At 48.6% G+C, this 24,289-nt stretch overlaps 1 protein-coding gene across 4 annotated transcripts in view; it reads left to right on the top strand.

The window, feature by feature from the left end:
• Nucleotides 1–16,169: 16,169 nt before the first annotated feature.
• Nucleotides 16,170–24,289, top strand: part of ADCY9 (adenylate cyclase 9) — a 100,853-nt gene continuing 92,733 nt past the window's right edge. For 2 of the 4 annotated variants that reach the window (XM_043454893.1, XM_043454895.1), the window contains exons 1-2: nt 16,170–16,324; nt 16,608–18,341. In XM_043454893.1, coding sequence (XP_043310828.1) covers nt 16,649–18,341 — 1,693 coding nt within the window. In that variant the 5' untranslated portion in view covers nt 16,170–16,324; nt 16,608–16,648. The other 2 variants (XM_043454891.1, XM_043454892.1) reach the window with 2 other exon arrangements.

Consider the following 24,289-nt stretch of genomic DNA (forward strand, 5'->3'; position numbering starts at 1 on the left):
GTTGCAAAGAGTCAGACACGACTGAGCGACTTTCACTTTCACTTATCCTCACTGACATTTGTTGGGGTCAGTCTGTCTAATTGTAGTAATTTGGGCTGGTGTGTTGGAAATTTAACATTTTTATTAATTCCAGTTTACTATTCTTTTTTGGTGGCTAATGTTTTTTGTGTTTTGCCTAAGAAATATTTGCCTATTCCAAGGTCATAAAGATATTCTCTTGTTTTCTTTTAGATGCTGTATGGTTTCAGTTTTTCATTTAGGTCTAGGATTTATTTATTTTTAAACATTGTTGTATTTATGGTTGTGCTGCATCTTCATTATTAGGTGTGGGCTTTCTCTAGCTTCAGTGAGCAGGGGTTACTCTTTGTTTTGGTTAATGGACTGCTCATTGTGGTGGCTTCTCTTGTTGCAGCTCAATAGCTGGGGCGCACAGGCTTCGTTGCTCTACAGCACGTGGGATTTTCCTGGATCAGAGATTGAACCTGTGTCTCTTGCATTGGTGGGTGGATTCTTTACCACTGAACCATCAGGGAAGCCCTAAGCTGAATTTTTTGGTGTAACGTAATGAGTTGTTTCTTTCTTTTTTTTTTCCTTTTGGGTAGACAATTATTCTAGCCCACTTGTTGAAAAGATTTTTCTTTCTCCATTGAATTATTGTGGTACTTTTGCTGAAAGTCAGTTGGTCATATACATGTAGGTCTATATCTGGACTCTGTTTTCTGTTCCATTGATCTGTTTGTATATCCTAATTCTAATACTGTCTTGATTACTGTTGTTTATAGTAAGTCTTAAAATCGACTACTGTAAGCCCTCCAACTTTGTTAAGATTATTTTGGCTATTCTAGGTCCTTTCTGTTTCCACTTAAATTTTAGAATCTGTTTGTCAATTGCTAAAAAAAAAAATTGCCTTTTAGAATTTTGGTTGGATTTATATAGAATCTATTGATCAATTTGGGGAGAATTGACATCTCAGCAATATTGTCTACTCATGCACTTCACAGAGGGTACCCTTCTTTCAGGATCAGCTCGGAGCCAACTTTTCTTTCTTCTTATGACTCAGCCATCATTAATTAGACTGCCTGAGCCTCCTTCACTTCAGCCAGCAGCCCTGCCCATGCTTAAGCTGTCGATGCTGTAGGCATTGGCCTCTTTCTCATGTAAGGTCTTGTAGGAGACTTGTCCTTTCCAGACGTCCTCTTTAGAGGGACTCTGAACCCCTTTCGTGGTCTGTGTGCGGGAGAGAAGATAACACCCTTTTCTTGCGATTTCCGCAGGTCCCACCTTTAAAGTGTCTTCCCATGATGCATGCCCAGGGTCTTAAGTGGGCGAGAGCATGGGGGCGAGAGGTGAGGAACACACCACTCCCCATCATGGGATGTGAGGCATCACAGGCTTAGGAAAGGAGCTTTGAGTCTGAACAAGCCTGAATTGGCTTGCCCACTCCAATGCTAATTAGCTGTGTGACCTTTGGTAGTTTATCCACTCATCTGAGCCTCAGTTTCTGCACCTATAAACAGAAGGTGATGGCATCTCTTGTATTGGTGCTTGGGATTGTTCAGTGGGATGCTGTGTGTGGACACACATGGTGTGGCACTTGCTTTGGGTAGAGGCTCAGTGAATTTCGCCTCCCTCACTCTACTTCCTACCACTGCCTGGGATTTGATCTTCATTCCATCTTCATTCCTTCATTCCAAGGCCGTCCTGGAGCCTCCTAGCAGGCACCCAGGTGCCGAAGGAGTCGTCTTACCGTATGGGAAGTCTTGGCACCCTTCGGAACTTACAGAGAGATCCACGGACAGAGTAAGTGGCCACTTTATGCTGCTCCAGAGCGTGACCCGAGAGGTGGGTAGTGGACTCCCTCTGTTACTTGTTACTCAGCCCCTGATGTGGCCTGAAATTCCTCGTTAGTCATTTCCATTTTTAAATTGTCTTCTGGAATCATTGATTCACCTGGAGAAACAGTCCACACTCTACAGGAGTGTAGAAAGCCATTGTCAAGGGTGGAGAGGAAGGCCATCTTCAAGGGTGCAGGTTGGCTGTCTCTCCTTCAGTAGCACACTGGACCCTTTAAACCTGATTTCATTGGCTGACTTCTTGGAGCAGAGACTCTGTCATTTACCTTTGTTGATCAGCAGCATTGAGAATGGGCCCTGATTGCAGCAAGAGGTCATCAACATGTGAGTGGCCTTTAAAAATTATATGATTCTGACACATGCAACAACATGGATGAACCTTGAGGTCACGGATGCTAAGTGAAATAAACTAGACACCAAAAGACAAATATACTATGATTCTACCTATATGAGGTACCTAGAATAGTCAAATTCATAGAGATAGATTGTAGAGAGGTGGTTGCCAAGGGCAGGGGGAAGAGGGTATGAGGGGTTGGTGAATGAATAGAGTGTCAGTTGGGGAAGATGAAATTGTTCTGGAGATGGACAGTGGTGATGGTTACACAATGATGGGAGTGCACTTAACACCACTGAGCTGTGCACTTAAAAATGATCAAAATGGTACATTTTATTGTATATATTTTAGCAGAGTAAAAAATTTATGTGTGCATGTAATCTGATCAGTGTCCTAAGTTTTTAAACTGTGGAGGAGCCTGGCTGGCTACAGTCCATGGGGTGGCAAAAAGTCGGATACCACAGAGCAACTCAGCACAGCACATAATCATAATACTGTGAGCTAACATTTGGCAGATGAAAACATTGCTGCTTTTGCTCGATTATTCAACCAATATTCCTTCAGCTGCCAGCTCTACCTGAGCCCCTTAACCAAAGCTTGAGGATTCAGAGATCCAGTCCCAGGCTTACTCTTCCAGACCTGAATTCTGAGAGTGAACACTCGGCCCTTGAACCCCTGATGCCGTGAGCAAAGCTTGCGCTCTGGTGGAGACCAAGGAAGAACTGACCGGTTCCTCCTGGTGTTTGAGACAGTGATCTAGCTTTAGCCTGTCGTATGAGGAGGGTCTCGGGAGGACAGGGATGCTGTGCCAGTGGAGGCCAGCCCTGGGTGAAGGCACGGGGTCCTGACGTTGTCTGGTGAGTCTGGGAGACAGTGGGGAGCCCTGTGGAGCTCAGGTAGGGTGCTCAGTGCCCAGTGAGTTTTCAAACTCAGTGCCAGCTTCACCTCAGTCTCCTGTCAGCTGGTGACCTCAGCTGAATTAACTAAGCCTCTGTAAAAGCTCAGTTTTCTCATCAGTAAAGCACTTCTGCCCAGTTCGACAGGATTAAATGAGAAAGTGTGTGTTGAGCATTGAATGGGGCTCTCCCTGTGTCATCCGTGTGTCTGTCATCTACAGACCTCTGTCTATTGGCACATGCGAACTGGATGGGTCAGGGTGGGAGAACTTGGAGGCCTGGAAACAAGCCCTGATTATTTACAGGTTTCACTTCTCTGTTTTTCAGCCAGGGTGTCTTGGCTCTGGGGCGTGGTGAGAACATCTGGGTGTGGCTGGCGCCCCAGGTCTCCCCAGCCTAGCCTCTTTGTCAAGTGTGGCTGGGAGTGTGGGACCCAGGGCGGAGGATCTGGGTGGAGCCTGGGGTGTCAGCAAGGGTGGGTGCTGGGGCTGTGAGAGCCCAAGGCTGACTCGTTGCTTCCTGTGTTGGGGTCCAGGTCAGAAGTCCAGGCCCTTGGGATGAGCCAGTCTGCTTTGTTGCCATGGAGATGGCACTGTCTTAGCCCAGACCCATCCCTCCCACTTCCTGGAGAGATAGTTTAGGAGGCAGTGGATCCTTTTCGTCCACGGAAGATGCTGTGTCACACACACTCATGGGTGGCAAGCGTGGATGACTTAGATGTGATAGAGCCCACGGACAGAAAGGGAAAGGAAGGGAAGGGACGGGGTGAGGCTTCATCGGCCACTGATAACTCCGCTTGAGTCCGTTTCTCAGATCTTGCATAGTCATCAGTTGTGACTGTCGGAAGGCTGAGTGCTCAGCGCTCAGACACTCAGTTGTGTCTGACTCTATGCAACCCCATGGACTGTAGCCCGCCAGGCTCCTCTGTCCATGGGATTCTCCAGGCAAGAAAACTGGAGTGGGTTGCCATGCCCTCCTCCAGGGGATCTTCCCAACCCAGGGATCCAACCCAAGTTGGATTCTTTACCATCTGAGCCACTAGGGAAGCCCATTCCCTGGCAGTCCACTAATAATTATAATAACTAACCCTTATTGAGCACCTACTGTGTGCCAGGAACTGCACATGTTATACCCGTCTTTATGGGCTTTGTTCAGATGGGAAAAAATTGCATCTCTATTTTTATTAATTCCTAATGGATATTCAGCATTTCCTTCAATTATGAGTATAGACGGCAAACCGCAGTATTGTCAGTTTACTTTCTGGTTTATAATATTTTTTAAGTTTCACGTTATAAGCCTGTACTGCTTCTGTCATGTTCATTTACTTTTTTTTTTTTTTAAGGCTTTTATTTATTTATTTATTATTTTTGGTGTGCTGGATCTTCATTGCTTTGAGAGGGCTCTCTCTAGTTTTGGCGAGCAGGGGCCACTCCTCATTGCGGTGCGCGGGCTTCTCATTGTGACGGTTTCTCTTGTTGTGGAGCACAGGACCTAGGGCTCACGGCCTTCAGTAGCTGTGGTGTGTGGACTCAGTAGTTGCAGCTCCCAGGCCCTAGCGCACAGGCTTAGTAGCTGTGGCTCATCGGCTTAGTTGCTCCACGGCACGTGAAATCTTCCTGGACCAGGGACAGGTGGATTCTTATCCACTCCATCACCAGGGAAGTCCTTCATTTACTTTTTAAAAAAAACTGTTTATTTATTTGGCTGCACTGGATCTTAGTTGCAGCATGGGGGATCTAGTTCCCTGATCAGGGATCGAAACTGGGCCCTCTGCTCTGAGAACAGAGTCTCAACCACTGGACCACCAGGGAAGTCCCTTTCATTGACTTTAACAGAAGTATTCTCCAAAGGATCTTTTCCAGTGACAGACAATTTGAAAACTTTTATTGTTTTATAACAATAACACTATAGTTTTCCTCACCTATGTATCTGATACCCTATTTTAACTGTCTAAGGCAGGTAATCTTTTCCCAGCCTTAAAGATGCGGAGACTTACGGACTTCCCTGGTGGTCCAGTGGCTGAGACTCTGTGCTCCCAATGCAGGGGGCCTGGGTTCGATGCCTGGTGGGTGAGCTAGATCCCACAAGTCTCAACTAAAGATCCCACTTGCCACAGTGGAGCTGGAAGATCCTTTCTGCCACAAGGAAGACAGGGAGGAGCCAAATGAACAATAAAATAAATAAATAAACATTAAAAAAAAAGAAAAAGATGAGACTTAGACTTAAAGATCTTACGTCACTTGTCCAAGAGTGACAAGTGTCCACTGTCAGGAGCAGAGCTGAGACTAACAAGACTAACATTGCATTTTTCCCAGCCTATTTCATAATTGTATACACAGCATTTTCTCATTTACTTTTTCCTCTTGGGTCACATAAAACTCTGTGAGCAGGACAAGGCAGAGCTTATCCTCATTTTACAGAGGAAGAATTTGCGATTCAGAGAGAGATAAATAACGACTTGCCCAAGGGCTCATGTGGCAGTTTTCAGAGCTGGGATTTCATTTCAGTTCTGGTGGAGTCTGCTGGCTGGGTCTGGCCAAAGTGGGGTCCATTCACTGAGGGAGACAGACACACAGAAAGAAAAGGGACAGCCTGAGCTCATGTGCTTTGGCTTTGCACAGGCCCAGCTTTGGGGGGCTGTCCTTTCCTGACCTCTCCCTCCCAGAGGTGGGAGGGTGTGTTTGGAACTCCGAGGTGTAGAGCCAACCCCTTTTCTTGGAATAAACTGCGCACACAGAGGTGGGCCGCCTGGCTTTTCTCTACCAACTAGTATCCCTCCTTCTGTGTGTGAATTTTCTAGCCCTGCTTCCGGCCAGAAACCAGCTGCCTGAATGAGAGTTTTCTAGGCTGAAAGATGAGACTTCCTCTCCTTGAATACAGATAACAGAGGGCTGGACACTTTTTGACGACCCAAACTGATCACCTGGTAAAGAAAAGGGAGAGAACCAAGGTCCAAGTGACTTTACTGTTGGCACTGACAAATATAGTTTTTCAAAACACTAGCAAAAACAAAAAACCCCAAAAAACCCCTAGCTGGTTCATTTTCTTTGGCTGTGCTCTGTCTTAGCTGCCACATGCGGGCTCTTCCATCTTCATTGCCGCTTGTGGGATGTTTAATTGTGTCATGCAAACTCTTACTTGAGGCATGTGGGATCTAGTTCCCTGACCAAGGATCGAACTCGGGCTTCCTGCATTGGGAGCGCGGAGTTTCAGCCACCTGACTATCAGGGAAGTCTTGTAGCTCACTCATCTTCTAACAGTCTGTGTGTGTAATGATGAGCATGGCTCTAAGCTGCTACCTCGGTTCCTGGATTATGAGTTTTCGAGAAAAGTGCCCAGTGATGTACAGCACAGCAGGCATGAAGGCTCCGGCCACAGCCAGTAGATGAGCACAATGGATAGCAGCGTTTGGCTAGAAAAAGAATCATTTAAATATAAAAGTGTCATATTTTGATGTTGTGTTGAGTTAAGGAAATGCTGATAATCACACAGTGAGCGGATTGGTATCGTGATGAATTCTCCACCACCCACTGTAACTCAGTTCAAAACATGGAGGCACATGGTAGGCGCCCAGTAAAACTTTCCCTGAATAACCCTGGGAGTCAAGCCGACCTGATGAATTGCTCGCTGGGCTTTTTGACACGACAATCAGACAAAGAATTTAAAAGTGACCTGGGTATTCCATGGTTATTCCAAGTCTCACAATAATCTTTCAGAATAAACCATTGTCAAAGCAGTGTTGCCAATGAGAACAAAGCCCAAAATTACATCTGCTTTCACCAAGGAAACCTCACGTGGTAATCACTTCTTTCCACTCTTACTGGTGGTCTGACATGTGAATGGGATTTGCTCCTGACTTCAGCAAGCAGACTGCCTGCTGGGTACCAGTTAACTTCTGGTTAACATTTGATCAACGCAAATCAAAGGGTTGCCCGGGGAGTCCATTATACCCGCACTTAATGCCATGTGGCCAGCAGGTCCCCGCTGGGTGTAAATATTGAGATAGAGAGTTTTTAAGTGTCTGCAGCCCCTCACTTTCATGGGAACAGTGGAAGCAACCAGGATTGAGCCCCCCTTTCCAGAAATGTCTTCTCCTCTCTGGTGGTTCAGATGGTAAAGAATCTGCCTGCAATGCAGGATATCCGAGTTCAATCCCTGGGTTGGGAAGATCTCCTGGAGAAGGGAATGGCAAACCACGCCATGGGAGAACCCCATGGACAGAGGAGCCTGGGGCTACAGTCCACGGGGTTACAAAGAGGTACATGCTCAGCTCCTCCCATCAGTCGCTCAGGCTGATAACTTTGGAGTTAGTTTGACACCTTTTTCTTTCATATTCCTGATCAGATCCATAAGCACATCCTATTGGCTGTACTTTAAGAATGTATGTAGAATCTCACCACTTTTTTTTTTTGAAGATTTTTTGAGGTGGATCATTTTTTCTTAAAGTCTTTATTGAATTTGTTACAATATTTTTTTTATGTTTTGGTTTTTTGGCCACCGGGCATGTAGAATCTTAGCTCCCCGACCAGGGATAGAATCTGCACCCTCAGCATTGGAAGGCGAAGTTTTAACCACTGGACCACCAGGGAAGTCCTGAGTCTTACCACTTTTAACTTGGTCCACTGATACTATACTGGGCTGAACGACCATCATTTCACACCTGGGCCGTTGAAATAGCCTCTTAGCTGGGTTTCCTGCCTCTGCCCTTTCTTATAATCCACACCCAACACATGAGTAGAGGGATCCTTTCGTAAAAATGTAAGACAAATTACATAACTCCTCTCAATTCTTTTCAAAATTCTCCAGATCTCCATCCTGCTCAGAGTACAACCTCAAGTCCTTATGGTGGCTTGTAATCCCCGTGACCTTTCTGAGTTCACCTCCTGGGACTGTCTCCCTGGCTAACTCCCCTGGGCCTCCTTTCTGTTCCTGGACCCACCAGACGGGCTCCCATCTCCAGCAATTCCTACCGCCGATTCTTCCTTGTGTCTAGGACACTGCTTCCCAGAGAGCCCCACGATTCACTCCTTGCATTCTTCAAATCTTTACCCAAACATGCCTCTCTCAGTGAGACCTACCCTTGTCACCCTGTTAAAAAGTTGCAGCAATCCCGTAATCCCTTGACCAGCATGCCTTCTTTGTAATCTCAGGGTTGCCTTCCCCACAGATGAGGAAGCGAGTGGTGTTCCCTGAGCTAGTCCAACTCAGCCTGGCCAGCCCACCACTTCCACTTTTATTTTTCTCTGTAGCACACTCACCGCCTTTTAGAAGACTACAAAATTTTCTTTATTTGTCTTGCTCATTGTCTGGCTTTTCCCACCTGTGACTTAAATACACATTCCATAAGGTTAGGAATTTTGTCTGTTTTCCCCCACTATTAAGTTGCCAACATCTACAACAGTGTGTGGCACAGAGTAGGTGCTGACTACAGATTTGTGAATGACTGATTGACAGGCTTGCTTCTTCCTTTTCAATCTTATACCTTTTGTTTTTCTAACTGCTTTATTACACAGACTGGAATACACTGAATAAAGTTGAAAAGAAGCAGAGAAAGATTTTTGTCCTTCCTGATTTTTAAAGGGTCTACTTTTAACATTTTACTGTTATATATTAGGTTTGCTATAGATTTTTTTTGGTAGGTACTTTTTATTCGGTTAAGGAAGTTTCTTTCTATTCCTAGTTTGCTGAAAATTTAAAAAAATACATTGACATTTAAAAAGCTTTTGCACAGCAAACGGAACTGTAAGCAAAATGAAAAGACAATCTAAGGAATGGGAGAAAATATTTGCAAACAATAAGTGATTAATTTCCAAAGTACAGTACACTGAATTAATGTGGTACATACAAACAATGCAATGTTATTCGGCCCTAAAAAGGAATGAAATTCTGACATGTGTTACAGCATAGATGTACCTTGAAGATATTATACTAAGTGAAATAAGCCAGACACAAAAGGAAAAAAAAACTATTGTATGATTCTTAGATGGGGCATCTAGAACAGTCACATTCATTGAGACAGAAAGTAGAATAGAGGTTACCAGGGACTGGGGACAGGGAGGAAATTGGGACTTAAGTGTTTAATGGGGACAGAGTTTCAGTCTGGGAAGAGGAGGAAATTCCGGAGCTGGAGGGTGGTCATGGTTGCACAATAATATGAATGTGCTTAATGTCATCCAATTGTACTATGAAAAGTGGTTAAAATGGTTAAGTTTTGTGTGTTTTTTTCAAACCAGAAATAAAAAAATACTTCTTGTTAGGTGTTTGGAGCAGGAGCATTTCTTGCAGTATCGCTGGGCCTCCATGTAGAAACAAAATGCGGGCCCTGACATTCTAAACCACTGTGCTCTGTGCTTGTCCTATCTCGGCATTTATATTGTTGGGAGAAAGAATGGGTGCAAGCATATGATATCACAGCAGTTATTAGAAAGGGCAGGCAGAGCGTCCATTCCCAGCAGACGCCTTTGAACATTTATTTTTGGCTGCACAGGGTTGTGGCTGCGTGGCCTTTCCCTAGTTTCAGAAAACGGGGTTACTCTCTAGTGGTGGTGTACGGGCTTCTCCTTGGGGTGGATTCTCTTGTGGAGCACAGACTCCAGAGTGCTCGGGTTTCAGTGGTTGCTGCAGGACGGCTCAGTAATTGCAGCTCCCAGGCTCTAGAGCTAAGGCTCAATGGTGGCACATGGGCTTAGTTGCTCCAAGGCATGTGGGATCTTCCAGGGCCAGGGATCGAACCTGTGAGCCCTGCATTGGCAGGTGGACTCTTAACCGCTGGACCACCAGGGTAGTCCAGCCAGCCACAGGAAGCCTTCTAATAAAGAACAGAGGAGCTTCTGGCACTGACGGACTCTGCTTTGCCACTGTGCCATTTTCTCCCGTGAACGGGCCGTGAGGTCTGTCCAGATGCTCTGGGTAACCAGGGTCGGCTTTTAGTGCATCTGGTGGGGATGGTGTCTCTGCCCCAGGCTGTGAGCAGGGCTCTGGGTGAAACCAGCTCCCATTGCCAGCCTTTTGGAGCCTCTGTCTACAGTAGGCTGTTCTGTCACATCAGCCCCTACCTTCAGAATCGCATGAGCTTCAACAGTGTGCAGAGAGGCCCTTCTTGGATGCCAATCCCATGCCTGGCAGCTGTGCCCAGATTCCAAAGAGAGCCTCCCAGACTTGCCTCTCAAGCTGTTCTGCCTCTTCCTGACTTTGAGCCGTGATGCCCTCAGGCAGGGATGCGTCTGCATCTATAGGTGACATCATTGGTCCCATCATCTATATGGTGACATCACTGGAAGGGAGAGGTAGGCTCCTTTCTCTTCCCAAGCACATTTCTACAGCTGCCCTGGCTCCACCTGTGAAAGCAGATCTATATGGGGGGGGGGGGTGTTTGCTGATGTGCTCTGTGTGTGGCCTCTTTGGCTAGGGCTGTGCCCGCACCCACACGCCTCCCCTCAGCACGGCCCCACCCTGCCTCACGCCCCCTCTGCCCTGCCCAGCTGGTCTGCTCAACCTCCTGGGCACAGACCACCTGCTCAGGCCTCTCTGTGGGACATTTGTCCTTAAGGCTCCTGGGCCCTGGTTTTGCTGCCCTCACTAGCAGAGTTCCCCAGAGAAACAGAACCAACAAATAGATGGGTAGGTAGATAGGTAAGGTGAATGGATGGATCCAGATCTATCTATCCTTCCGTGTGCTTGTGCTCAGATATATATCTACTTATCTAGGTCTGTCCATCCTTCAGTCCATCTAACTATTTATCCATCTGTCCATCCATCCATCCATCCACAGAGATTTATTCTAAGGAACTGGCTCGTATGATTGTGAGGGCTGGCAAACCTGAAGTCTGCAGGGCAGGCAGCAGGCTGGAGACCCAGGGGAGAATGGACACTGAGCCCAAACAGGGCATCTTTAAATCAAATGCAGTCAGCCCTCTAAAGCAGTGCTGGGCTCACACTCCCTGTCTTCCTGGCTTGGGTTCCTGTGGTTTCTCTGACCTTCTCTCTGTTCCCCACATCCCCGCCCTGCCCTCCACCCTCTTCCCTGACGTGCTAACTCCTCTTCTCCCCCCATGGATGCCATTCACTTGGTTGATGGGAGAAGCCCTGCAGTTTGTGAGGTGGGCAGATTCAGGCTCAAGCCCAGCAGCTCTGTTCCTAGTTGGTGACCCTGAAAAAGTCCCTCAGCCCAGGATCCTCTGTGAGGTGGTGTCGTTCGCCTCCCATCCCTCGAAGCCCCCAGTGGAGCGGGCGCCTCCTTGGCTAGGATGTCCTTTTCTCTCCTGTGATCTAGCGAGGCCTCCTCCCTCACAAGGAGGCTTCGCAGTCCCCCCGCCACGCACACGGGTTGGAAGACTCAGCGTTGGTGTGTCAGTTGGGGTCTTGTGAGAAATAGCTAGTGGAATGTGTGTTTACAGAGGGAGGTGGTGGGGACTGGAAAGTCGGAACTCCATGGGGGAGGCAGCCACTGGAAAGTCAGATAGGTGGACATTGCAGTCTGAAGGCAGAATTCCCTCCCCCTCACAGGACTAGGGGCTCTTCTCTGAGGGCCGGCAATTGATTGGGTGAGGCCCACCCACATTAGGGAAGGTGGTCTGCCTGACTCAGAGGCTATGAATTTAAATGTTACTAATCATGTCTGAGAAACACCGGCACAGCAACATCTAGAGTGACGTTTGACCAATAACTGAGCACTATGACCTAGACAGGTTGACACGTGAAATTAACCCTCACACTCTCCCGCAAGGCTCATCTCTGATGGTGCTGGTGTGAACTGGCTGACATACCAGTTGTTGCATAAAGCACGTTCTTTGGCTCGTATGATTTAATCCTCATAGTAACGGTATGAAGTATGTTCTATTTTGAGCCTCAGTTTATACAGCAGGGCCCTTAGGTTCCTAGAGGTTAAGTAACTAGCCCAAGGTTGCACAGCAAACTGTGTGGCTGGGGTTTGAAGTCAGGCAGTCCCACTGCCGAGCCGACTGCTTTGGCCTCACATCTTCCTGCTGTCTCTCCCAGAATCCTCAAGAGACTCCAGCCTCTTCCCTCAGCCCCACTGGGACTTGCCGGTCCACTCCCCTGCCTGTTAGGAGCAGGCAACAGGTTTCTGAAGTACTAAAGTCTGGAACTGCCTGCGGCCAGGCCTGTCTGACTCCACTTGGAGCCAAGGAGGAAGGAGACCTACCGGCTCTCTGTCTTGGCAACCGGGGCACTCCTGCATGGCCACCATCCCTGGTGGGGCAGAGGCCAGACTACAGTCCTGCAAAAGGCACTGTGACCACAGGCTCAGCTGATAAAGTGTCAGAAGGAAGACCAGCTCTGAGCTGCAGAGTCAAGTGAGGTTGGCCCCTCTTCCCCGCAGGGCCCCGTGGCCGGAGCACAGGCGATAACAGGACTTCCGCCTTCTCGGAATACTTGAGCAGTCCAGGAATGAGGTTTTATTCGGTCCTGGCAATGCTGCCTGGGCCTTGGGAACTAGCATTCTGTCCCTGACCTCCCTGAATCTCAGAAAGCTGTGATCTCTGCTCCGTGTAGCCCTACACTGGGTTCACTCGCTGCCCTGGGCACCAGCCTCTTGCTAACCATATAGTCATTTCATGAACCCAAGATGTTTGTATTATGATTCACACGGTGTTTCTCTGTGTCTCGATGCATTTCTACCTCATGTCTTTGTGCCTTCGTGTAACACAAGTACGGAGGAAACGATGGTTTCTAAACTTTTAATGTTTCCAGGATTTAAAATGTACTTAAAGAAACTTGCTTGTTGTTGTTTAGTCACTAAGTTGTGTCCAACTCTTTTGTGACCCTGTGAACTGTAATTTGCCAGGCTTCTTTGTCCATGGGATTCTCCAGGCAAGAATACTGGAGTGGATTGCCTTTTCCTTCTGCAGGGGATCTTCCCAACCCAGGGATTGAACCCATGTCTCCTTTGTTTCCTGCACTGCAGGTGGCTTCTTTACCAGCTCAGCCATGGGGGAAGATGGATATCATTATACACCCGGGACCTAACACATAATGCCAGACACATTGTCCCCAGTCTCAAGGGTTTATGGAATGACTCAAGCCCTAACCTGGAGATTGAGGATGCTCTAGCAGTTAATAGGTTTCAGCAGGGAATGTTGCCTAACTGTTTCAGAAGACAAACAAAAGAAGGTGGATATGACCATTTCCTGTGTCTAAAAACCTGACATGGCTGATTTACAATGTCAAAGTCACCAGCAACAGTGGGTGGACTGAATGATTCGCAGAGAGGAGGAAAAGCACACGCAGGCCAACTTTCAGATTATTGAAGGAAATCAGAAATGGGGAGCGTAGGATAGCACTGAACGGGGGGTGGTAGTGCACAGTTAACACTGTCTCCCAGGGCTTCCTGTCCAGCTAGGTCGGTCAATAGAGGAGGCAGCGGGGTGGTTAAAGGGCTACCTGGAAGCTCACAGAGAGTGGTGCCTGGCTGCTCAGAGCTTCTTGGCCGCAGGACTCTGATCTGGTTTTCAATCTGAACTCTGTCCCTAGCCCATTGTCTGACTTTGAGCCTGTCACTCTCCAGCTCCTAGTTTCACATCTCTAAAATAGGGACAATAATATCTACCTCAGCGGGTTGTGGTGAGGACCAAAAAGGTCACAGTGAAAGCATCCAGTGGTTTCTGGTACTTAACACCACATTCGAGCAATGTAAGTTTCCTACGCTTATTTCACTGACTGCTCTTCTGAACTTCAATTTTTTTCATCTGCAAAAAATGGGATATGTGAGAGTGCCTGGCACATCATTGAAGCTCAATAGAGGCTTTATTTTTATTTTTAATTTTTTATGACTTTTATTTTTGAAACAATTTTAAAGTTGCAAAAAGTACTAGAGTTCTCCTATACCCTACACCCAAGCTTCCCCTAATGTTACCATGGTACCTAATCAAATTAGTGGCTTCTCTGGTGGCTTAGCAGTTAAGAATCTTCCTGCAATGCAGGAGACTCAGAAGACGCAGGTTCCATCCCTGGGTTGGGAAGATCTCCTGGAGGAGGGCATGGCAATCCACTCCAGTATTCTTGCCCAGAGAGTTCCATGGACAGATGAGCCTGGTGGGCTACAGTCCATAGGATGGCAAAGAGTTGAAAGAGACGGAGTACGCACACATGCAATCACATTAGTACAATGATCCAAACCAGGAAATCAACATCTCATAACTCAATGCCATTAACCAAACTACAGACTTTACTCAAGTTTCCCTAAGATGACATTTTCTATTCTGGGCTCCAAATCAGGATCCTATATCCCATTGGGTTGTTGTATCCCTTAGTTTTCTGTGATTTGTGACAGTGTATTTTGGTGTTTCATGACGCTGACTCTTTATATGTGTACTGGTCAATAACTTGGGAGAAACACTTCTCAATTGGGGTTTGTCTGGTGTTTTCTCATGATTAGGTGGTTACTCACTCTTTGCAGAAATACCACAGCAGAGTTACTGTGTTACTTTTTGTTTTTCTTTTTCCTTTATTGTGATAAAATACACATAAGATAAAATCTACCATTTGAACCATTTTAAAGTGTACAATTCAGAGGCATGGAGTACTTTCACAGTATTGTGTGACTGCCACCTCCATGTTGTTCGGGAACATTCTCATCACCACCAGTCCCTAGCAATCATTAATCTGCTTTCTGTCTCTTTGGATTTACCTTTTCTGGACATCTCATACACTGGAATTGTACAATATGAAGTCTTCCCTGATGGGCATTTTTTTTTTACTTAGCAGCATGTTTTTCAAGATTCACCCAGGTTACAGCAGTGAATCAGCCCACCACTCCCTTTCTATGGCTGACTAATATTCCACCATGCAGACAAACGGCATTTTACTTTATTTTCTAATTTAGCGGTGAAATCGGGTGAGGTAAGGTGGTCGCAGACCCTGGTGACTGGCAGGAGGTACTGTGAGGTGTGTGGAGGACAAAGTCAGGACTGGTGCCCTGGGGAGCAGAGGGCTGTATTTCACCTTGCAGACAGTGCTCACCAGGTCACTGTTGCTTTGAAAACTTCCTCTGTGGAAACGGAAAAACAGTTGTCCAGGAGGAGGGGGAGACGACCCAAGGACGGGAAGGGAAACCTTCCCTAGGGCTGCAGAAGCTGGGTCTCAGTGGCACCAGCTTTCCAGGGTCAACCATGGCCTCCTGGGGGTCTGTCCGGCCGGGCCAGCAGAGGCTGGGGCTCGAGTCCCGGATGACACTTGCTCATTGCTTATGAAGAAAGGGAAGCCTCCCTTTAGGCACAGGCAAATAGTTGCAAACTTCCATTTATAAACAAGGTGTGCTGAGCGGGAGGGTAAACATTTTCAAGCCCCAAACGTCGCACCTCAGGAGCTCCTTAACTAGCAGATGCCCTCAGGTTTCTGCGAGCGGGTCTGCTAGGCCGACCTGAGAGGGACGGCGGTCTCTCAGCCGCGTCCGCCGCCCCCGCATCGCGCGCAGCCCGCGGCCAGGGCGCGGCGCGGCCCCAGGCGCAGGGCGAAGGGCGGGGCCTCAGCACACGGCCCGCCCCTGTCCCGCAGCCCTGCCGTCCCGGCGCGCGCACCGTGCGCGTGCCCCGGACCTGGCGGCGGCGTGCGCGGGCCGCGCGTGCGCGCTGCGGCGGGGCGAGGGGCGGCGCGGGCGCGAGTCTGTCAGTGACAGCGGGAGGGGGAGGGGGCCGGAGATGGTGGCGACAGCGGCGGCGGCGGCGGCTCTTCCGACATGAGGCAGCGGCAGCGCGGGGCTCGTCGGCGGCCGCGGCCGGGGCGGCATCTCTAGCTCAGGAGGCGGCCCCAGGCGGCGGGCGGGCGTCCCGGGTCGGCGTCGCGGGAGCGGGCTCTGCGGCAGCGCCGCGCACGGGCCGCCGGCTGAGGGGCCCGCGCCCGCCGCGCCCTGCGCTCGGCGCCCGGCGGCTCCGGGGCGCGGGGCATCCCCGCCCGCCTCGTCGGCCCCGGAGGCCGGGAGGGGCGGCGCGGCCGGGTCAGGCCCCGCTAGACGGGCCGCGCCGACGGGGGCGGCCGCAGCGCCGCGGGCTCCGCAAACTCGCTCGGGGCACCGGGCCTCGCCGCCCGCCCGCCCGCCGCCCGCGGGGCCGCCGCGCGCGGGGCGGGGGCGGGGGTCCGGCCGCCGGCCTTGACGCGTCTGAGGCGCCGCTCCGTGCGCAGCATGAGTGGCCGGCGGCCGCAGCCGGGAGAGCTGTGTTTGCGAGAGCGGCCCGCGGCGTGAGAAGGCTCGGCTGGACTTCCCTCAGGAGCGGGCAGCGGAGCAGGCGAGTGCGCGCGGAGGAAACGAGCTCGGGCGGCGGTGGACGGGCGCGGGGGCGGCCGCCCGCGGATCCCCGGGCGCTCCCGGTCCGGCCCGGCGGCTGCGGTCGGCCTCGAGGGTGGACGGTGGAGCGGTGCTCAGACATTCCCCAGTCGTCGTGAGCAGACGGTGGCTTTCCCAGTAGACCGCCGGGGCCCCCGCTGAGGAAGCCGGTAGGGCTGGTGGCCTTCAGGTGCGCGTTCCTGCAGGAATAGACCCCGGGCTGACTCTGGCTGTCTCGCCGACAGGTCCCGGTGACCCCGGCCGGCAGGGTTCCGAGCTCGGCAACATGGCTTCCCCGCCCCACCAGCAGCTGCTGCAGCACCACAGCACCGAGGTGAGCTGTGACTCCAGCGGAGACAGCAACAGCGTGCGGGTCAGGATCAACCCCAAGCAGCCGTCCTCCAACAGCCACCCGAAGCACTGCAAGTACAGCATCTCTTCCAGCTGCAGCAGCTCCGGGGACTCCGGAGGGGTCCCCCGGAGAATGGGCGCCGGAGGCCGCCTGCGCAGGAGGAAGAAGCTGCCCCAGCTGTTCGAACGGGCTTCCAGCCGGTGGTGGGACCCCAAGTTCGACTCCGTGAACCTGGAGGAGGCTTGCATGGAGCGTTGCTTCCCGCAGACCCAGCGCCGCTTCCGCTATGCTCTCTTCTACATCGGCTTCGCCTGCCTTCTCTGGAGCATCTATTTTGGGGTCCACATGAAATCGAAACTGATTGTCATGGTAGTCCCTGCTCTGTGCTTCCTCGTAGTGTGTGTGGGCTTTTTTCTGTTTACCTTCACCAAGATGTACGCCCGCCATTACGTGTGGACTTCGCTGGTTCTCACCCTCCTGGTGTTCGCCCTGACCCTGGCTGCCCAGTTTCAGGTTTTGACGCCCCTCTCAGGACGACTTGACAGCTTCAATCATACTCGGGCCGTCAGGCCCACAGACACTTGCTTATCTCAAGTGGGGAGCTTTTCCATGTGCATCGAAGTGCTCTTTTTGCTCTACACCGTCATGCACTTACCTTTGTACTTGAGCTTGATTTTGGGAGTGGCCTATTCTGTTCTTTTTGAGACCTTTGGCTATCACTTCCAAGACGAAGCCTGCTTTCCCTCACCTGGAGCAGAGGCCCTGCACTGGGAGCTGCTGAGCCGGGCCCTGCTCCACCTCTGCATTCATGCCATCGGGATCCACCTGTTCATCATGTCCCAGGTGAGATCCAGGAGCACCTTTCTCAAGGTGGGCCAGTCTATTATGCACGGAAAGGATCTGGAAGTGGAAAAAGCCCTGAAAGAGAGGATGATTCATTCTGTGATGCCAAGAATCATAGCTGATGACTTGATGAAACAGGGGGATGAGGATAGCGAGAATTCTGTCAAAAGGCATGCCACCTCAAGCCCCAAGAACAGGAAGAAGAAGTCTTCCATCCAGAAAGCCCCTATCGCCTTCCGCCCGTTTAAGATGCAGCAGATCGAAGAAGTCAGTATTTTATTTGCAGATATCGTGGGCTTCACCAAGATGAGTGCCAATAAGTCTGCCCACGCCCTGGTGGGTCTCCTCAACGATCTGTTTGGCCGCTTCGACCGGTTGTGTGAGGAGACCAAATGTGAGAAAATCAGCACCCTGGGAGACTGCTACTATTGTGTGGCTGGGTGTCCTGAGCCAAGGGCCGACCATGCCTACTGCTGCATCGAGATGGGGTTGGGCATGATAAGAGCCATCGAGCAGTTCTGCCAAGAGAAGAAAGAGATGGTGAACATGCGTGTTGGGGTTCACACGGGGACTGTCCTGTGTGGCATCTTGGGCATGAGGAGGTTTAAATTTGACGTGTGGTCCAATGATGTGAACTTGGCCAATCTCATGGAGCAGCTGGGAGTGGCTGGCAAGGTTCACATTTCCGAGGCCACCGCAAAATACCTAGATGACCGGTACGAAATGGAGGATGGGAAAGTTACCGAACGCCTTGGCCAGAGTGTTGTTGCTGACCAGTTGAAAGGTATGTGCATTTCTTTGCCTCATCATCTCCCTCCCCTATCCCGTTTGTGTTGGAAAAACAAAACAATCTCTTTTCCAGTATCTAGAGGCAGATCAGTTGTCTCCCAGGGCCAGTGGGCCTTTTCCCCTAGTGAGTCAGATATCACAGGTCTGTTCACTGTGACAATGCTGACCTAGATGACACCTTTAGAAGGAAGGAGAGCTTTGAAAATGTGTTGCCCGCCAGCCGACTGTTAATGTCTCTGAGATGCTGGGGCAGGTCCAATGAGTGTGAGGGGATCCGAGCCCTTCAGTAGTCAAAACTTTGAAGCACTGTAAGAAATTGCCTTTGTGATCCATTAGGTTGCCCTTAAGCCCCATCAAAACATTTTTCTATGCCTTTCTCCTCTCTAGGCCTCACTTTGCTGGAATAAAGAAGTCGGCTAAGCCCTGCAGGACTCTTGAGAATTAGATGAAATTATGTACCCCCAAGTGCACACTGCCTTTTGCCTAGGTCTCTTTTTTAAATGTTTGCATTTTCAGCTTTCAATTTTCATATATTCATTATGGTTTCTAATCATGGTATTTGTCTTACCTTTTGGACAGCAGCATTTTAGAATGTTGAACTTCTTAAACCACCAGGTGATTTGAAAGTGGGACATATACCCAGAGCAGTCTTTAGACCTCCTCCCCCAGCTCCTCAGATTTGTCCCTGTCTTAAGTTCGTTACTGCTATTCTTGTTTTTTCACCAAGCTGCTTCTTTTAATTTTCTTTTTTTCACTTAAGGCAAAAATCTTTGAGGTCTGGGAAGTGATGACTTATAAGTAACTGGGATCAAAAGTAAGGATTCTAAATAACATCCTCTCCCCTCCTTTTTAAAAAGAATCCTTCTATTTTATTAAGGTCTTCAGGTGAAGGGGAACATCTGTTTTGGAACTGTGTAGAGACAATAACATTGATCTTTAAAAGCCAACATTTGTAAAACTCTATTGTGTTTTGTGGTACCCCACGTTGTATAATTACATGATGAAAAGCCCCTGGAAAGGGAGTACTCAAGAGAAGTAACATCTTAAATCAGAGACAGGAGAAGTAATAGTGTAAATCTGCACTCGTAAGTGGTTGAGTTTGAGGGCCTGGATGGATCGTCACACCGCCTGTGTGCTCAGTTGATATTTCCTTTGTTCTCCCTATCATTTACTTATTTGTTATCTGGTGAAGGTACTTTATCCTTATCCTGATCTTTCTTTGTTCTGTTGATTTTGCTAATAGTTGAGGAATTTGTGGGTAGAATAGAAGAATATTTTCACCTGATAATTCTCTCTGCCTAGAGAGCTTTGTGTCTGCTTTCTGCTAAATACTTTCTCTCCTTCTGTCCTCCTCAAATTTCTCTCTGCCTCTCCTTTGTGTTAGTTTTGCACAGCATTATTAGCAGTGCTGTAGATCAGGGAAGGGGGCTTCCCAGGTGGCGCTAGTGGTAAAGAACCCCCTTGCCAATGCAGGAGACACAAGAGACACAGGTTCAATCCCTGGGTGGGGAAGATCCCCTGGAGGAGGGCATGGTAACCCACTCCAGTATTCTTGATAGAGGAGCGTGGTGGGCATAGGGTTGCACAGAGTCAGACACAGCGTTGGACTTAATGCTAGCAGAGAGCTTGCAGTGCTACATTGATGAGGTCAGAAACTGCAGTTTACAGTTGGCTTGAGATTTTACTGTGACAAGTGTCTTCATCTGTAGGGTGGTGGCCCCTGCTCTGGAGTCTGGAGATGGCTGTGGAGTGGGGTACGGATGCAACCCTTGCTCGACATTTTGATACTTTTAGGATCTGAGTGTCCCCGGCTCCATCCTCAGGGATTGTGGGACAGATTCCAGAGAATGGAGCAGCACTGTGCTATGTTAGATTAAGTGTGACAATGATAGCAATTTTGTAAGTGGTGCTCTGAGCAGTGTATTACTTGAATTTCAAAAATGAAGACAGATGTAATCAGTATGTCTGGAAATTGCCAGGTCTTTGACTCTTTGGCAGTACCCATTTTGGTTTATTTATGTGTAATTTTATTTTTAACTTACAGATCAAAGTTCTTGAAGACACTGACAACCCCCCCCCCAAAAAAAAAGCTAGAGTAAATTTTTAAAAACCCACATAGTGTAAATTTGGTAAATTAATTTCGTCTTTAAATTTGTGTACACTGTGTATTTATAAGGGAAGATTTTAGCACTGGATGGAGGATGGGGAAAGATAGAAGCCTTAGCCAAACTGGTGATTTTTTAAAATATAATATTCTCTTATTTAACAGTTTCCCTGAGACCATGATTTTTGCTTTATTCAGCTCATTTTGAAACCCTCTGGACAGGACCCCAGTAATAGAGGATGTCTACACAACTTCCTGACCTCTTTTTTTTTTTTTAAACTGCACAGTTCACTTCTCCTGATGCTGTACAAATCTACTCAGCTGAGATGTTAGCATAGTTTGTAGAAGACCCTTTCCACAAAAGGAGTTAAGGTTATATACATAAGATTCCTTTTAGCCCATCTTTGGGTTTGTGGCAGGTATTTTTCTCTATGCAATGCTGAATGCTAGCCTTTCCTCTCGTCCCCTTTTCTGATATTGGGGCTAAAAATACCCAGTCGAGGACTCTGTAGAAATGAAGATCCGTGGAGTGAGCTGGGGGTTCCAGCACTAGCCTGGCAGTGTGGGAGGAAGCTGCTGCTCTGTAGTTTGTCTGAATGGGCTTTGTGGAAAGTGGACTGACGTTATTTCTGCACTGTCACTCACCCCTCGAACATCTTTATTGTTCTCTCACAGCACCTGGCCCTGTGGGCACACAGGTGGAGTCGTGATGGTTCCTGCCCTGGGTGAGCTTGCAGATTGTAAACGTTCTTCGAGTCCACAGAGTTGGGAATGCTATAGAGATGTGCATGCACCCAGGGTGGGTCTTGAGGTCAAGCAGCAGCTCTCTAGGGGATAAAAGGACATTCAGTGCAGTGGGGGAAGCGTGGGCAAAGGCTTGCTGTGCTGTGCTTAGTCGCTCAGTCGTGTCCGACTCTGCGACCCCATGGACTGCAGCCCGCCAGGCTCCTCTGTCCTTAGGGATTCTCCAGGCAAGAATACTGGAGTGCCCTTGTCCAGGGGATCTTCCCAACCCAGGGATCAAACCCAGGTCTACCACAGTGCAGGCAGATTCTTTTACCACCTGAGCTATCAGGGAAGCCTGGGCAAAGGCTTGGGGTTACATTTCTTGGCAGACTGGGAAGTTTAAGTAGTTCATCAGGACAAGGGCAGCTGTGATTACCTGGGAAGGAGTTTGGGTTCAGTCCTGTAGGTAATGAGGGGCCATGATGGGCTTTAGGCAGGAAGCTTAGGTGCTCTGACTTGCAGTTTTAGAAAGTTTACTCCTTCCGTCCTAGGGAGTGTGGGTTGGAGATTAGCGAGCCGTTGCAGTAAACCCTTGGTAGCCTGGACCAAGGGAACGAGAACGGCAATGGAGGTGAGGCGGCCGGTGTGAGCAGCAGTCAGGTCACCTGGGTTGGACCCACAGCCATATTAAACAGAAGAAGGGGGCAGGTGTGGGGCTGGATTGTTTGAGAGGCTTTTCAGGTTTCTGGAATTGATGTGGGGATCTTTTGGCATCAGGAATGGGTGAGAGAGCTTTGAAAAATCTGTGGTGTAAGTGGAAAGTGCAGGATCAAGTTGTAGAACTTGAAATAGGCCAGGAAGCCCTGGCTTGTCCATTCATTCATTCAGCATTTTGTTTGGGGCACATTTCTCGGTGCTCACTGTATCCACTGCTGTGGATACAGCAGTGAACAAAACACAAAAATTTCTTCTTTGTAAAAGTAAAAGTTTGTTTTGTGTTCAGTTCTCAGGAGAAGCCATAAAGCAGGAAGGAGACTATGGAGTGTGTGTGTGTGTGTGTGTGTGTATGTGAAATTTTAGAGAGGGTGGCCAGTCACTGAGAGAGAAGGTAGAAAGAATTTTCAGCAGGAGACTAGGATTTGAAAATGATCCAGAAAGTGAGGGGCAATTATTATTAAAGATTAGGAAGAAATAGTCTGATTTGAGTGATGGGAAGAAGGGTCCTTCAACTCCATTTGGGACATACCACTGGGCCCAAGAGGATGCTGGCTGTTGTGTTCTGTCTTGGGCCACAAGCAAAAAAGATGAGTACTGTCAGTTGTTACAGGTTTTCCTCTCATAGGCAGAGAGTCACAAAGGAAGTGAAACTCAGAAAATACCTACAGACATCTTATTTTCCCTCCTTAACTATTGATTTAGGAAGATAAAGGCGCTCGGTCACCCTAAATCTACACCAACAGTTGTGTATTTGTAGAGGGAATACCAACAATATTGCGTTGTTATAAGCTAAAAAAAATAAGACTTTCCCTGCAAACCAAGCTTTGGACTTGTGGAGCAGCTTGGGGAAAGATCTGTGGATGTGCCTGGGAGAGATGCTCACCCAGTGGCCATTTCAGTGACTGACTCCTTCACCGTGTGCTGCTGTCACTTGGGACAGTTCCTATCTAGACCCTGTCTGGGGTCTCTCCTCAATCTGACAGTGGGCAGAGACACTCAGCACTTCAGCCTCTGCCAGCAGCTGTCCCAAACTGGGAGTCTGGGCTCCTGGTTCCCTGCCAGCTACAGCTAGGATCCCTGGCTATGTACTAGTTCGGGGTGCAGTTTGCTTGCACCCCTGGCTTCACTTGATAGCTTGTCCCCAGCCTAGCCCATACCCCTTGCTACTCATTGAAAAAGACCGTGATGCAGGGAAAGATTGAGGGCAGAAGGAGGAGGGGGCGACAGAGGATGGAATAGCTGGATGGCCTCACTGACTCAATGGACCTGAGATTGAGCAAACTCCAGGAGATAGTTAAGGGCAGGGAAGTCTGGTGTAGTCCATGGGGTCACAGAGAGTTGGACACAACTTAATGACTGAACAACATCTTGCTACTGTAGAGCTTGCCCATGGCTGACCTCTTGGCGTCCCCTCTTAAGTCCTGTTGAATAAAAACTCCATGCTCACCTGCATCCTTGAGCAGACTCTCATGCATGTAGCCAACAGCCTCTGGAGTAGCAAGGAGGCAGAGATAAGATGAAGCAGAAAATCTGGCTTGACATCTGGGATCGGAGACGGCAAACAGCTGTGGAGTTGGTGCTCAAGCAGCCCCTGATGACAGTTTATTCAGACTCCTTCAGACCAAATTATATGGCTTCCAGAAGGAGCACACAGCTGTTGATCCTGAGGACCAGCTTTTGAGTAAATTAGCCTCTGGCAAAGAAAGTTAAGGATATGGTTTGCTGAATTGCAGGTGGAATGAAGGGAGGAGAGTCATCTTTTCAGGCAGGGTAACTAAGAAAGGAAAAAATTGAAAAGAAGCAAATAGAATAGGTAAAGAAATTTCAGGGTTCTCACCTACTAACCAGCCTTCAAATGATTGTGTTTTTACCTATACCGGTCAGTGTCTCCTGTGGACTTTGCTGTGGAATAATAATCTTGAAAAGAACACAGTGAATTTTCTATGGTGTATGCACATGGGCCTAAATTTTCATCTCTCTGCTGATTGGTGATTTTAGTATTGGTATTTCTGTTTAGATTTTGATATTGTGAGAATATGGTCATTACATACAACGTAACAAAAATTTACCATATGAGCCATTTTTAAGCCTGTCAGCTGGATTTTCTTAACTGCTTTGGCATTGTCTGTTGCAGTATGTTGAAGAATGTGTGGAAAATCTGACTCTACAGAGAGATATAGTTGGAAAGTGGAGGAGCATTTTAATAGCCATTTAGATAGTTGTGGATATTTTTCTTTGGTACTGCATGAACACCCAAGAAGTGGTAGTTTATTGAGGGTTAGTTACAATATCTAATCAGCTTTTTGTCTGCTGTCAAAAAACCCTGTTGGATTTTTGAACGAACTTTTTACCCAAGTGTGACTTTGTAACATCATGCATTGGTCATTTAGAAAATT

This window comes from Cervus canadensis, chromosome 32, assembly GCF_019320065.1.
Source record: "Cervus canadensis isolate Bull #8, Minnesota chromosome 32, ASM1932006v1, whole genome shotgun sequence".
NCBI lineage: Eukaryota > Metazoa > Chordata > Mammalia > Artiodactyla > Cervidae > Cervus > Cervus canadensis.